General features: G+C 50.4%; 5 protein-coding genes across 5 annotated transcripts; 4 read left to right on the top strand and 1 right to left on the bottom strand.

The window, feature by feature from the left end:
- Positions 1-450: 450 nt before the first annotated feature.
- Positions 451-4,065, top strand: BO83DRAFT_319677 (putative AT DNA binding protein; the record flags this gene model as incomplete). The annotated part of the gene is made up of 2 exons (XM_025527786.1): positions 451-964; positions 1,001-4,065. 2 exons carry the CDS (start codon positions 451-453, stop codon positions 4,063-4,065), a joined length of 3,579 nt encoding a protein of 1,192 aa, XP_025385039.1.
- A 1,376-nt stretch (positions 4,066-5,441) lies between these two features.
- Positions 5,442-6,443, top strand: BO83DRAFT_366848 (uncharacterized protein; the record flags this gene model as incomplete). Its single annotated transcript, XM_025529733.1, has 2 exons — positions 5,442-5,939; positions 6,219-6,443. The coding sequence occupies 2 exons, from the start codon at positions 5,442-5,444 to the stop codon at positions 6,441-6,443; spliced, it is 723 nt and encodes a 240-aa protein (XP_025385038.1).
- A 2,213-nt stretch (positions 6,444-8,656) lies between these two features.
- BO83DRAFT_380937 (uncharacterized protein) lies at positions 8,657-9,346 on the top strand. Its single transcript, XM_025531869.1, has one exon. It carries the CDS (start codon positions 9,140-9,142, stop codon positions 9,308-9,310), a length of 171 nt encoding a protein of 56 aa, XP_025385037.1. The 5' UTR covers positions 8,657-9,139; the 3' UTR covers positions 9,311-9,346.
- Positions 9,347-9,358: 12 nt separating this feature from the next.
- BO83DRAFT_380936 (protein kinase domain-containing protein) lies at positions 9,359-12,291 on the top strand. The gene has a single exon (XM_025531868.1). It carries the CDS (start codon positions 9,631-9,633, stop codon positions 11,863-11,865), a length of 2,235 nt encoding a protein of 744 aa, XP_025385036.1. The 5' UTR covers positions 9,359-9,630; the 3' UTR covers positions 11,866-12,291.
- Positions 12,292-12,681: 390 nt separating this feature from the next.
- gel6 (putative 1,3-beta-glucanosyltransferase) lies at positions 12,682-14,332 on the bottom strand (the record flags this gene model as incomplete). Its single annotated transcript, XM_025527785.1, has 3 exons — positions 12,682-13,788; positions 13,909-14,120; positions 14,185-14,332. The coding sequence occupies 3 exons, from the start codon at positions 14,330-14,332 to the stop codon at positions 12,682-12,684; spliced, it is 1,467 nt and encodes a 488-aa protein (XP_025385035.1).
- Between the last annotated feature and the right edge of the window lie 1,409 nt (positions 14,333-15,741).

The following is a 15,741-nucleotide window of genomic DNA, read 5'->3' as shown; positions in this document are numbered from 1 at the left end:
TCACCAGCATTCAGACGGGGGGAAACAAGGTATGGACAAGAATGATTACTCTATAGAGTTTATCATAAGGATGGTAGTTATGGGTCCGGATTGCTGTTTGGGTACTTCTGCCGCCCCGTAGTCACTCGGCAAGGAACAACAATCCCGCCGGATAACCTAAGCATCTTCCCTGCCGGTCGCTGGGGCTGCCTGATCGGGAGACTTGTTTATGTTATGCGACGATTTTATCAGATTTTCTACAGATTGAGAAACTGTTTTTGGTGGCCGAAACCGTGTCTGGGTAATCTGCTTCCAGACGCGACGACTAATCTTACCTTCAAGGACCGAATATGAAAGTGTTCGACTAGCAAAGCCGATTGAAGTATTTGAATCCGGTGTCGTCCTTATGAGACGCGACGGGGGGTCACAAATCACCCCTCACATGCGTCGCATCGTTGTTTCCCTATCGATATGTCCTCCCGCACCTCCAGTTCTTCTCCGGACATTCTTGGGCCACCTGGCGACGCCGATTATTTGATCTCCTCCCCATTTGTCCCCTTCTCCGGTCGCCAAAGCTTCATGTCGCCCGCCAACTTCCGCCTCCTGCAAAGTCCGCGGACGGCGAAGGGCAAAAGGCGGTCGCGTGTGAGTTTGAGCCCTTCGAAAAACGCCCACTCCATTAAGTTCAATGACGTTGTGCTACCTGCCTCCCCGACGACGAAACTGAACGGCCAGCGCGGTGGAATGTCTCCCGATAAGGGTCCGGCCGACGGGAATGTCAGTCCGTGGAGGATCCGGGTAACGCTCGAAGCGACACAAGATGAAGAAATGAACCAAGGCAGCCCTTCGCGAAAACGGTTGAAGCCATCAACGACAACGATGAAAGTACCTCTCAAAGACGATACAGAACAGACTCCACGCAGACGCAGAGGTCGCCCAAGGAAGTCGGACATTTGGCTGCAGGATGCGACTCCACGCGGAGGTAGTCCAGGACATACCCCAGGTCCAGGAAATACACCAGGCCCTGGACATACCCCGGGCCCAGGGCATACTCCAGGTCCTGGGGGGACAGGTCAGAAGAGAAAACGAGGCCGGCCGAGAAAAAGCGCACCGGCGCTCGATGTGGTAGAACCAAGCGAACAGCAGGTGGAGAACCAAGAGATTGAACAAGAGGCGCCGATAGAGCCCGAGCAGAGATGGAGTCCGTTGAATCTGGCAGCAGACCCGGGATCCGACGATGACATTGGGGGGGATCAAGGGCTCGAGTTCAATGACGATTTTGGTTATGGCGACCGATTGGAACTACCTGATTCCGCTGTCCGCGATGGGACAGGTCCCCGAGTGACATTTGAGCAAACTTTTGATACTCCAAATGTTGACCATGTCGACCAAGGATTTACGGAGAACGACGAGTATAACCTACATTCAACACCTTCCAAAATGCCATCCCCAACCCGCGATACCTCGATTATCTCGCCAGCGAACACATTGCATGCCGGCCGCACCCCGAGACCATCACGCCTTTACCCCACACCAACCTCATCATCTGCAGCAGAAGAAGATAAGACAGAGCAGGCTCAGAAAACTAGTGCTACCTATGATAAGGATCACCTTGAGAGCGGGGCACGCCCCAGCGCAGATCCGACCGAGGAACACAGGGAATTTGACTCTATAATGGAAAGTGAAGGGTTCAGCATGGTCTCGTTGGATACATTGCCATCTGCTAAACAACATGAGATCAAGAGCGCGAGCCACTCCCAAGCCGCCAAGAGTTCTCTAAAGCCTTTCTTAGAACGGGAATCAAATGGCGTCTTGAAGCGAAGAGCCTCGGCGGTCCAGAATCAACAAGAGGACAATCTTGTTCAGAAACCCCGGTCGGACTCTAAGCAGCGGAAACAGTCACCAGCCCAGCTGTTCCGCCAGTCAAGCGAGGCCAATGCCCACTTAGACCGTCCATCATCCCAAGACAGGCTCGAACCTTCGAGAGACATGCCCGGATCGACGGCGACATCATCTGAGTCGACTTTTACTGGACAAAAGCGGGGGCCGTTGACTAGGTTCGTCAGAATAGTTCGTGCAGGCTTAGCTCTCGAAGGGCCTCTAAGAAACTCAGAAGAGGGGCAATCTTCGTACCAGTCAAACTCAAGAAGGCTTAGCTTCTCGGGTGATCCAGATTCTATGCTGGACACGTCTAGGAAAAGGCTGGAACATGTTTTTGGTGACTTGACCCCACAAGTTCAACAAGAGCTGCAGGCAGGCTTGGCATTTGGGCAGGAACTCGCGAAGAGGCGGATCGAGAGAGAAATGGAACAACGCAGACAAATGGAGTTGGCGGAGGTGAGTGCAAGAAACACTGTTCGGGAAACCAGGGAATGGAGTGGCTCCAGTTCACCACAGCAAACACCGCCTAAGGCCACCGACTATGGCACACCGGGCACGTTTATGAAACGGCGGATGGAAGAATGGCAACGGGAAAGGGAAGCTATCAGTCGAGAGATCCAGATGGCAAACTCTAGCCAGGTTATCGTCATTGACAGCGACGATAATGATCAGTCGAATATGCAAGATGGCATGTATGAAGACGGCGATGAGATAGAGTACGCGGCGGAACCCGTTCAAGACGATCAAGATGACGACGCCCACGTAGAGGCCGAGCGCCTAGATGGGGAAGACGAGGATGATGGCTACGAAGATATTTGGCAGCAAGAAGCTCGCAGTCAAGGCAACCAATCAGATCACTCTTCACTACTTGAGGATGACCAGGATGGCGAGCACCTTAGGCAGGATGGGTCTAGCCCGTGGAAAAGTGGCTGGACTCCTGCTCGGAATCAGAATGGCAAGATCTTATCGCCGGCTCATTGGACAAACGAGCGGGAGACTGTGCCATTCTTGGGCCGGTCGAGGGTCAAACAGTTACAGGAGCAAGAAGTTGATTTGACGGCTCTGTACCGTGCCCAGGACACACCAAAGCGTCGCCACTACTACTATGGGAAAAGCAGTCCGCCGAGCAGTGCAATACGAGGCTCTGTAGGCCGTTCGCCAGCTTCTGTGGTACAAGAGGAGCACTATGAGCATGATTTCAACCAGGATCAACAGTCAGAGGGCTACATGGAGTCCAGCCCTCGCCGGGACTCGGAGGATGAAACATTCCAGATCGATCCCACAACCAGATTAGAGATGGCTAGACAACGCCAAGACCCTGGGATGGAAGTCAACAAGGTTGGGGGGATGTCAGATGCCGTTACATCCGAGAGACAAACTGCTCCAGAGGTGGGAGACATCACGCCGGAACGTCCACGACATGCAAGCCCTGGCAGTCAAGCATCATCCTGGTTCCAGAAAATCACTAATTTCACGCCCGGTTGGCTCAGAGCACCGAAGTTTAAACAGCAAGGGCGGGGGTTGGAAAATCCTTCGGGCGACGAAGATGAGGAACCGCCCGCCGTTGAGTCAGCGCATGATGGATATGATAATGAGGATTATGGCGATGATGAAGTCAACTGGGGAGACTTAGGGGAAACCCCACGACCTACTCGATACGAAGAGCCAGAAGATGGGAAACAGAGTTTCGCTAGTTCCCATTCTTTCCAAGCGGACGACGATGCGCACGCTTCACTGGACGAGAAGGGTGACAGAGAAGAAGTAGCGGAGGGGCAGGCTTCACGAGAGCAATCGCCCTCTTCCTTTTCCTTGTACTTTTCCGATGATCACTATCGCTTGCTGCATCGCCTCTATCGCTCGGCAAAACTGTATCCTGAACGCTTCCCTTACCACCCGGCGCCTGGTCGCTCCGATATGATTGGCGACTGGATCTGGACCTCGGATGGAGTCTACGGAGTGCCAGTCACAGAGCTTCAGTTTGGCATAGTTGATAGATTCGCGCAGCAGCTATCCCAAGCAGATTCAAAGGCCGGCGGAACGGGTCAGATTCCCTGGACGGAAGCTGACGTTCACAGAAGATTGATCAGTATCATTATCGGGGAACAGATCAGACAAGACCAGAGGGAGAGGAGGCTCCACGAGGATCAACTGAGGGAAGAGTATCCGCGAAGCAGGGACACAGCATACGGGACGTGGCGCATATGACTTCTCAAACCTGCACGTCGCTTGGCTCCTGCCGCCTGAACTCGGCACACTACATCTATTTGTTTGAGTACAGACTTTGTTGGCACACAAAGTTAGCACACGTTGTAACGACTTATATTCTTGCTTTTCTTGTTGAGAGGATACGTTGTTTCGGGTCTTCACGGGTGGCGAACCAGCGGAATTGATCTTGAGGGTCACTGGGTGGCAGGCTCACTTTTACGTTTTGGCCTTATGTTCTTGTACAGCATCTGTTTTGTCTACGTACTATTCCCCCCTCTGTTTCATTTGTCTTGGACTCTCCACACCCGATTGGATCTCCATGAGTCAGCTGCCAACCTATTTTTTTATTTCTTACTCGTTCATATGTTGGAATGGAACGCAACAACACCATTGGTGTATGCAGCACATATGGTTCCCTACTCTGGCAAAAGAGCGCACCTGTCAGCCAGGTTCGGAACACAATTGTTTGGCCTGGAATCTGATTCGCAGAATTGACTTTCTAGTGCCCCCTGTATAGACCAATGAATGCAGCACAGTTGACCGATCTTCATGGAACGTGTCGTGCTGCGGGCATCGGTGTTTGCTCTGTGACGTCCGCAACGTCCCGTCAATTTGGTGAGTTTCTCAACCTTTCGACCCTATTCCTTTATGGGTCGTGGTCAAGTATCGCTCCTACTGCCACGTTTACTTCTCCACGGGGTGGCTACATAGTAGTTTCACGGAAATAGTAGCAGTCACAGAAAACGGGGGTTGACCTGCCACCTGCCAACTACTACTTACTTCATGGTCTGACGAACTCGAGGTACATCATCGTCCCTCATTGGTCCCAACATTGTAGTTCTGACTGCACAGTGCAGACATCCTGGAGCGCCAGCCAAGCGGAAGCAGGCGACATACGAGCCTAGCCCCATTTTAGAAGCCTGATGTCGGGTTGTGTCTCCTATGGCGCCTAAAACCGGATTTCCTGGCCGCCTCGGGTAAGGAAAGTATGCAGGGCGAGAAACGAAGGTATCGTAGTAGTAAACCGTTCCCCGAAGTGATAGATGCATCGAGTGCTGTTGGTAGTAAGTGGTAGTAGTATTAGTAGGAGTGACCGGGTCGATATGATGTATATAAAAAGGGGGATTTCCAAATGGCCCGTAGTATACACAATCTATTGTGTGTGTCTGTCTGTGTCTGTCTGTGTGTGTGCCTGAGTTCATTTACAACTGGTCGAACAGTTCTGTCAGCTTAGCCAAAGTGAACTGCAACGGTCAAGTCCACCACCATACTACTGTCCAGTCCCTTTGAATCGATAAGCAAAGAACAGATCAGCAGGAAGATCAGGCAGACAAAATTTACATTTTTTTTATATGTACGGAAAAGAAAAAGGAAAAATGGGGGTCAGCAATCCAGTCAAGTATGTCTTGCGCCTGTCCCTGTTCACCAACAAGCGAACCGAGCAGCAGCAGCAACAACAACAACAACAACAACATCGACAACATCACTCCCCCTCCTCCATCTCCCCCATCTCCCCCTCCTCTACCTGGAAAGGGAAAGAAATCGACTTTGACCCGCCCATCGAGGTTCGCTGGGGCGCAGTGCAGTACCCAGATGACTATGCAGCATTGACCGATGGTCATGCCCACATGGCGGTGAGCGCAATCGACTCGCATCTGGGCAGCAGCAACATCAGCAGCAGCAGCAGTAGCCGCAGCAGAAGCAGCGGCAGCAGTAGTCGGATGGGGTTGGTGCGCATCGCCAGCTGGGCCAGTCTGGCTGGAGATCGATGTCGGTGGACGATGGAACAGGAACGGAAATTAGCAATTGCGAGAAGCGAACTGGCTCGATGTCAGAAAGCTTGGAGTTCGGAGCAGGAATTGTGGATTGCTCAAGTATGTTTCATCCCCTTTCTCTTTTAGCTGTCTTTCCAATAAATCTCTCTTTGGAATTTTCATTCTTTCTGTGTGTGTGTGTGTGTGTGTGCTTCGCTCTTGCTTGTTCACGGTTGTGAGACAAACAGATCTATACCCCTGTTTGTCTGACTTTCACCGAATAAATGAACTCACCCCCTCCACACCCCCCCCAATCTCACACATTGACGGGACATGACATACAGCAGACCCTGCTGTACCTGCATATGACTAACCTTTTCACGTATCTACGTAAACCAGATCGAAAAGTTGCACGAGGAGAAAGAAGCCCACGAACAGTTCATCCACCACCGAGCGAAACAACAGGACGAAGAGCAGCAGCATTTTCGCAAATCCTGGATTCGACGAAAGTCTTACGAAGAGCAGCAACAACAACAACAGCAACAACAGCAGCAGAAACAGGTTGCTCCAACTACGCAGAGGACTAATAGTCGATTGCGGCGGATACGGCGCATGGGATCATAGTTATGTTAGGGTCGTCGGAAGTATAGTGCCTCGCTAGGCTCAAAAGTAAGTAGATAGTCTATGGAGCTTTCGACGTCATGATTGGCACCGACATGAAACGATAACCATTTCTGACAGGTGATTCTTTGTTGATCGATCCTTTTTCTCGCCGGTCAGGAATTAGGTGTTTAACGTCATTTTTACGACTTCGTCTGTGTGTCTGAATGTGTCTCTTTTCTCATTGCGATCAGCTCTGCAAGGCAACCCATTTTGGAAGAAAAATGAGGAAGGCAGGAAGAGATAATGAAGAAAAGCACAGAAGGTTGGAAAGGAAAAAGGGGGAAGAGACGAGAACTTTGTCCATGATGACCTCCTGCATGAATGGCTTGAACTAGTTCTGAGGCTTGGGCTTGTGGGTTTTATTTTCGTCTCTCTCTCCCCCCTTATACCATCCACATTCTCTTTTCTTCGCTGTCGATCCAGCTGGCTGCGCATCTTGATCTTCCCGTTGGCTCCGGAAAAGGATTTTTCTGTTGAGCAGGGAATCGAACAAGGAAGGAGGAAGAAAAAGAAAACAATGAATGCAATACTTCGCACAAGCATGGCTTTTTTTTCCCGGACTTAGGGGCGATCCTGCTGCATGGAATGATCATCTGGCTGCACATCGATCATTCTTTAGAGTAGAGCATGGTATTGAAGGCGGATGGTATGCCTTCTATGCTTTATCGAGAGCGAGGTCTCTGGGTATAGAGAGGCCCTCCATGGATACTTTCTCCTGTCATAGTATGGTCTATAGATACTACATCAGGCAGGAGTAGTATTTACTGGAGGCTCTGGTTAGTTAGATATACTCCGTAGTCTGCTTACTACAACTGAAAAAGGCTCGCAAGATAAGCCCGCAAATTCCGCGGCAAAATACTACTATAACCGCGCCACGCCATATCAAAATCAATGGCTTAGTTCATGTCACCCTGCAACAAACCTAGCCATGTCAAGTGAAGACACTAACTTAGTAGAGCCGAAGCTACCCCGGCGGACCGGCGAGTACCGCGCGAGCCCCCGAGATAAGCAGGAAGGAGTGCGGCGAAGGTCGAAAATTTGGGGCTTGTCTACTTGAGATGTGCGGACCGGCGAACTACTGTACGTACCTTTTTCTCTCTCTCTCTCTCTCTCTCTCTCTCTACCCTCATGATAGTCTCCATTTTGCGAACATAAGTACAAATTAGGCTACTGTAAGCCTTATCATAAGGTCGAGCAAGGTTCAAGTATGGACCAAGAGCGCGGGCCACTTTGCCCCAGTCACCTGTTCAGGCTGTGTATGTGTGTTGTTGGCTGTGTGGTTCTGCACTATTTGCACAGAGAAACAAAACCACCATTGAAAAGCATTCATCTGATGGATCATATACAAACCCTCCTTTTTTTCCATGTCCATGGATGAATAACTGGACAATGGCAATGCAAGTAAGCAATGGGCTTATCTCGGGAGCCGTGACTAATGGCGGGATTTTCATGAGTAAACTTTGGTCTGTCCAACTGTCAACTGATAAGGCTTGCATCCCGAACCCTCCAGGGATGACGCATAGTCTGCCCGATCTGGGAACCCTGCCTCGGACTTTTTCGCATAGTAGTATCTACGTATCTTCTTTTTCCCTATCTTTGGGGAGATTTCTTTTTTTTTTCTATTTTTTTTTTTTTTTTTATTTATTTATTTATTAATTTTCTAATTTTCTTCCGTGTCCCCTCATAGTGTCTCCGGATGTCGTGTATCGTACCCTCTTTAGTTTGATTCTTGCCTGCAGTGGCTGTTGTTGTCCTTGTGGCAGTAGCTATGTATGGTACGTGTTTTGAGTAGTTATTGCAGGCGCCTAAAGAGTCGGGATAGATAGGTACTTAGTTGTCTTGCCTCTTTCTCGATCAACGCCACGTCACATTGCTTTTTACCAAGAAGGATGCGCCTGACGATCAGCTTGATGGATGCAAGACAGATTCTAGTAGAAGAATGATGGCTCACAATGGGCTTGTTACTTATCAATTCGATAGGTGTCGGTGGCCATAGTACTAGTTACTGTAGACAGTATACAATGATGATTCCCAAAAGAGCCACAAAAAAATAAAAAGTAGTCCGGCAATGACTCGAGACCCGTGATCCCGGAATTCGAGTCACGCTTTGGTCGGCGGTGTTTATCGCGTGGGTTTTATTCCTCTTCTGCATTGAACTTCCTGCATTGGAAGGAGAGGATCGAGTCCACGCATGCCTTGTATTCCTATTCATTCCCCCTTCTCGTTTCTGTTCCTCTCAAGTAAATCACTCTATCATTATCCTGCCCCAGCTAAGTATAGACTAAAGAGTTAGCTTCCCTCCTTCCGAACTCTAAGGACTATACTAGATTCCGCTCTCCCTTCACTTTGGAAAACCCCCACTCCTTAACGGCTTTGAGAATCTCTTTCGCCAGGTTCCTCACTGTCGGAGCCGGCCTACGGGGCCGTTGCCACTCTCTTGGAGAAACCCCGGCCATTCATTCATCCTCTCAAGCAATCTCCTTTCGGGGCAACTGGGAACCCTCTACTAGGCTGGTACTTGGTTATTCGTACCCATGGTCGAGCTTGGTTCCTCGGGTGCACTTTCTTTTTTGTATGCTCGTTCCTTTTGCTTGGATGGCCGCTAGGAGCATGTGGTCCCATGTTCGGAATTGATTGTTATCACTGGAACTGGCACCATGGCCACAGAGGAAAAGTACCTCTTCCCTGCCCCCCTCCTTTCTTTTAGGTTTCTGATTTTCTTTTCCCCGTTCTACAATCCCGGAATATACTACTATCGAATGGATCCTTCCAATAATACCGTGAATATCCCTTGCTGGGCGCTTGATAAGCCTCGTGTCCACCAGTGAGGTCCGCCACACTCCGCGCGACACTGTAATCCCCCCCCCCCCCCGATATTGAGGTATCCCCTTAAGGTTTGATGTTTATTGATCTAATGACAATTTTCTTGATTATCTGGAGTATTCTATTTCCTTTCAATCGATTTGCAATATTGGTTTCAGGGCTTACGCTTTCCTTCCATTTATACCCACCATCCGTCTGTGGCCCGGACATTCTTTGTGACAGCCGCTTGCTGAAGCCCCGTAAAGAGACATGTCTGTCCTACTCGAGTCTGGCCAGGTGTAGGTACCCTGTGACTTTCGATTCCTTCCTTTCGCCGATATATTAGATGTCTGGTCCCGCCTGCGGGGAAGCGCCTGATCTTGGCCCGGATCGCCATGAGTTCGAAATGTCGGCGGCCATCACCTCACTCTGGTGGCCCGAAGATCGCGTGAAGGCCACCCTTTGTCCCGAATACGTCTTTAACCACCTACCTTCGAACATCTTGCACCGTCTCGTCAAACCCTTGCCTTGGGGAGAGGGTCTGACCAGCGAGTCTTATTTAGACTGGATCCTCGCCAAGGCCGGTAGAATCTTCCTGATCCTCGTGGATATCGGCATACCGGAGCGCATCTTTGCCCTGGTCGATGAATCATTAGATGACACGGATTTACCTTTGTCGGCACCGAGTACCACTCGACTTCCTCTCGCACCTGAAGGGGACAACGCAGCTGTTGCCCACAAATTCTTTCTCGCTCAATGGCGGTTCACGGTACGCGGTATCAATGAAGGCGACCATATCAAGTATACTCAGAACGAGGGCGTCCCGGTGGAGCTTCTTCGTACCGGAACGTCTCTAGTGAGAGAGGGCGTGGAGAAGGTTGTTCTAGCTGGCTCCAAATGTCGTGTGCTGTTGCGAACGCAAGTCTCCATTGGCGGCGCACCGCATTTCTTCGAGGAGAACGAGGTGTTGGAAGAAATCCGCTCTCTGAGAAGGCTAGCCCACGATCACGTCTACTCAATCTACGCCTCCTACTTCGTGGATACCACCGTTTGCATTCTTTTCTCGGGCGTTTACGAGCGAACCCTCATGTCATTCCTTACCGACGTGCCTCAACCTTTCAAGCGCCTCGCCAAGAACAAGCGTCGAGAGATATTAGTCAATTGGCCACATTGTCTGGCTAACGGGTTGGCATGGTTGCATGCACATAGCCAGGCCCATAGCCTGATTTCTCCGTCGAACATCCTGGTTGACGCAGACTTTCGGATTTTCCTGGGCCAGTTTGAGGCTCTCGACACTCTTCTTTCCCCACTCAAGCCGGACGACGTCGAAACCTACCAGTATGGTGCGCCCGAGCGATGGGTGCGCTCAGTCAGTATCCAGGACACAAGCGCACCAAGCCCTAACATTGCGCTTCCATCAGGGGGGCGTTCGGCTCGCAAACAGTCGTCCCGTCCAGCAATGCTGAGCTTATCTAGATTCAGGGGCTCTCAACCGTCGGATCAGGATACAGAAATACACGCGGAGTCTGTTACGTCGCAGGGAACTGCCATACGTATCGGCCTACGAGGCTCACCTTCTCGGATATCTTTCACCAACTCATCTTCCTCTGGATCAAGCGTTGGGAGCGCCCGCAAGCGCGTGGTATCCTCCATAAAACGACCGATGTTCTACACACCGTCCATCACTTCGTCCAACTCCAATTCTTCTAGGTCATCAACCACTCCTTCTACTACATATGGCCAGTTGGGCTACCCCATCATCGGTTCCAACGCCGCAATCGTTCATACGTGGCAAACACGTCAGTCAGATCCAGAAGCCTCGGACATATTCTCACTTGGAGCAGTATTTCTAGACATTTTCACTCATTTATGCAAGCGCAAGCTCTCTGCTTTTTCACACCACCGAGGGGCCAAGAACCGGACCGCTGGCCGCGGTGGCGGCGTCGCAGATTGCTCATTCCACCTCGACCGAAACGCCGGCCAAGTGAGCTCCTGGATCGCCCTACTGGACAACGATGCGAAGAAACACAAAGATCCCATCTTTCAGGCTGTTCGACCGATGCTCACCGTCGTGCGAAGCATGCTAAACAGAGAACCCATGAGCCGTCCATCTGCTTACCAGGTGGAGCAGCTCCTGGCTCACTCACTCCAGAAATTGGACGGAAGCTGTAGCCTCCACTGTACTTCTGACCTGCAAGTCCACGCCCCCAGGAGCAAGAATCCACTCCGTCTAGGCGCAGAAGCAGCCTCATCATCTAACAGACTCGTTGTTCCGCGAGCAAAGCCACTAGGGGCCAGATCCCCGTCTCCAAGTAGTCCAATGACTGCCGAATTCTCATCTACTAGCTCTGGAGGACCCGTGAGCCTCCGTCCCTCTCCTTCAGCCTCTGCGTCGAGTTTCAGTTTGCCTGATCAGCAATACACGGACAACCATATATATAGCAGCGACACAGATCAAGAGTATGAGAAATACAGTACCTCTTCGTCGCCCGTCCCTTGGCGTGATCCAGATCATGGTCTAAGCCCGGCAGCACATAACGATCCGACATGGAATTACAGCATCGCTCTGGGGAAGCATTAGCCCTTATTATATATACCCGTTCCAAAGCGATAACCACTAAACACTTGGCTCCTTCTCTTTGTATCATTGACATGCTGCCCTCTCGATCAACAACCAGTCACTTCATCGCCACATTGCTGGTACACTACCACACTTTCCCTTCCACTCCTATCTATACCTTTCACTTCTCTATTCTTATGCCCCCCGCACATACTACTTGTACACAACGTCATGCCTTGTACATTCTAGGCTTTTCGGGTTCTTCATCCTCTCTGATACTACTATATACCTTTACACTTCATTTCTTTCTCAGGAGACTTGGCTTTTTATTTTTTTTTTTTCTTTCTCATATACTAATATGCTAGTTCTCCTAACGATTGATGACGAATGACCGCTTGTGATTGCTTTGGGTGATATCCTTATCTATTTCACTTATTTACCTTTCCGTTTCACTTGTATTTAGCTTAGTCATTTAATCAAATTCTATTTGTATGCATACATCTCTTCTAGTATATCTCCGTAATGAATATAAATACGCGTCAAAGGTAGGAGGACACCACATAGACAATTAATTCATTTCATAGTTCCGCCATGACTATCCAGTAGTAGGTAACCCACCATCCACGCCAATCCCTATCCCACAAAACACCCTTATACCCTCCAAAATCACGTCCAAAATCATCATCAGATCAGTCATAAAAGAGAAACCCACACCAAACCTAACACGGATAAAGTAATAATAAATAGAGATAGAGCGTAAAATAAGGAGACCCCAAATGGTGGATAAAAATACCCGACTCACTTAGTGTGCATGTCACATGCATCCAAACCAATCACCTACAACCACCACGCCACGCCCCCAATAGCCACACAAAAGAGAGCAGATACATCAAGCCGGAACAGAAAGCCACCATTTCCAGCATGTATGGACGAAGCCCCGCTCGATGGGCTGTAAGCGGCTACTCCGCTTGGGTTTGTACCTGAAGAGGGAGAAGACTGCTTGTTTGATAGCGATTTCGAAGAATCTGCTCCTGACTCGGATGCAGTACCTGTGGTAGTTGCGGTGGCGGAAGCGGGCGAGGTAGCATCGTCACCGTCAGAGTTGTTATCATTATCATCATCAGCATGGACGAAGGCCTGACCTATAGTTGGGAGCGGGGCGGATGGATCCACGGCCCATCCACCATCTGTCGAGGCAGGGCATTCCGGAGGGGAGATAGCCGCGGTGGATTTGACATAGTCGGATAGAGCGACGCCGGTAGGGTCGAGCGTAGCCCACTGGTTCTTGAGGTTATCAAAGTCAGGTTGGATCGGGGTGGGTTCACCCTGGCGAGTGAAGCCGTCCTGGACGATGATATCCTTGGTAGCGGTTGGGGGAGTGTCGGCGCCGGCAGGGCCATACTCGATCAGGCCGTAGTCGTTTGTTTCCTCGATCCATTCGTAGATCATAGCGCCAGACCAGGTGCCCGACATGTGGTCACCGAAGATGGCGGCCTGGTCGGAGAAGGTGCGGGGACGAGCTACGTTGCATCCTGTTTCGGAGAAGAAGATGGGGATGGGGTAGCCTTCTGCTTCGTCTTGGAGGGTTTGGTAGCCGGACTGCTCGTATGAGGAGTCACCGCACCATTCGTAGGCGTTGAGGGAGAAGAAGTCGAGTCGTTCGGCGGGGTCAGAGCGGCAGGCTAGGTAGTTCTGCAGCATGGGGCGCAGTTCGGCGATGTCTGCGGCCGAATAGCCGACTGGGATGGAACGGTAGTGCTGCGCATTGCGATAGGATTTGATGTCGCGGGCTGCGGCTAGCACGTAGGGGGCGGCGGCGGAGCCGTCCTTAGTGGTGAGGACTTCGTTACCGACGAAGACTCCGGCGGTGTTGTCGTATTTCTGAAAGGCGTCCAGCACGGCTTTGAAGCTGTCGAATTGGGATTGGTCCCAGTGGGGGTCGTCCTGTGAAATGGGGATGAAGTGGTTAGTAAGGATAGGGGTTTTGTTGGCGGCCTGATACGATGATGGGTCGGGTGATAGGTCATGAATAGGGTATAGATGGTGGTGGTGGTAAGTGCATACCTGGGAGATCGCGGTGTCGAACGTGTCGAGATCGACGAACAGGTAAATGCCTGCATCTGCGAAAGCTTTCATGCATCCGTCGTGGTTGGCTTTAGGGTCCACATGGTACACACGGATTGCATTGGTGCCCAACTCGGCCATGCGGGCGGCATCTCGCGTGCATTGAGCGGTGTCAATCAGGGGATCTTCGGGAATGAGTTGATAGGCGATGCCTAGACCATGGCGTGCGGGTCAGTGCGTGAGGAACTATCGTGGGTCGAATGGAGACACACGCACCTTTGATGTAGTATTGGGTGCCATCTTCGTAGAAGAATTTTGAACCAACCGCCGAGATGGTTTGTATGGCACTGGCGGTGGGGGCATAGAACGTGTTGAGCAGCAACGATAGAGCAGTGGCAGATGATGACCAGTGTGTTTTGACCATTGTCTTCTCGCAGTCCCTGCACGCGGCTTGGCTCTCTGTAAAGTAATCTGCGATAATAGATCCGGTGGGTTCTCTGCAGTCTCCTTCCGGGGATTCTGACCGCTATCCTTATCCAAAGAGTGATAAAACAGAGCGAATAGACCAGTCCAATGCGTCGGTATCAATCGAGTAAGACAGAATGCAGAAGTGAGTGGAACACGCCAGCAAAACTGCCTGCAGCTGTCTGGACAGTGAATGTTGTAAGTTGTAAAGCAGGTAACGTAGATAAGACGACCCAGGGAATGAGAATGCAGACACTTGCATGGACGAGAAAACACCTGTTCTAATATAACAGATGCACGAATAACTGTTGAAGTCATTCATCCCCCCGGGTATCTACCTCCCCATTGTCCTGGCGCCCTGCCATACCAGAGGTACCGTGTCTGCCCTGGAGGAGACATACTCGGGAGTGTTGTTGCAAGGAGCGTGACGTCAAAAAGAATCCTGCAGCTGCGTTAAACTCATTGTGGCTCTGGAGTGGATGAGAGAAAGAGGCAGTTCCAATCTCCGGGGAAGATGGAATGCAGCACTATCGAAGGGGGGACAGCTTAATGGATGCCAGGGTGCATGGGATCGACAACATGGATTGGATTGTTTATGCAGGCATTGCAACAAGGTTGTCGCGAACTATGTGAGTACCGCGTCGGAGATATCTGGGACACCACATTCAATAATGTTTGGGTTAAGCATTTTATCTGAATGGAACTTTGAACGTTGGTTACTACAAAGTATCTGAGTATGGGTACATTAACAATTCCGATCTACAAGATTCCAAGCAAATGTTCATGAGTGGCCTGGTTCCTGACCCAAATTGGCAATCCCCAGTCCCTCACGTGATTATAGGGGTTTCGCACAACAAAACGTTTCCCGATTAGTCATGAATCGTTCCTTTGAAGGAAAAGGAGGAAGCGAGACAGAGGGAAATGAGGTAATAAATCTAGATTATTGCTACACAGTAACTTAGTAGATAGACTGATACTATTTATGCTACGGGAAATTAAAATTAAAATAAGACTGGAAACTGAAATTGAAATTGCTTGTGTTTCTCGCCTGAAACCTGTAGGGCAGGGAGGGCCCGAGTGGATACTACTACTTACTTATGGTGTGATAAAAATTGTGTGTCGCAATTAAATCATCCGGTTTGATCGCCTGGGCCGAACAGACGATTCATCTCTCAAACGATAGTGGCTAATAAATCTCGGGGGGCGTCAACGTGAAGTTGGGTAAGAAGCTACTATTAATATGTATGCTATGATTTTTTTTGTCAAGATATGCTGGGAACATGGCACTGGGTGGACACGATCCAGCGATGTCAGGAGGAACCTGACCAGTTGCAAGCCATCGCCCGGGATTGCCCGCCCCCTTATTGC

This window comes from Aspergillus eucalypticola (genome assembly GCF_003184535.1).
Source record: "Aspergillus eucalypticola CBS 122712 chromosome Unknown BO83scaffold_24, whole genome shotgun sequence".
Lineage (NCBI taxonomy): Eukaryota > Fungi > Ascomycota > Eurotiomycetes > Eurotiales > Aspergillaceae > Aspergillus > Aspergillus eucalypticola.
Note: the sequence above shows the minus strand (reverse complement) of the source record. Positions and strands in the feature narration are given on the sequence as shown.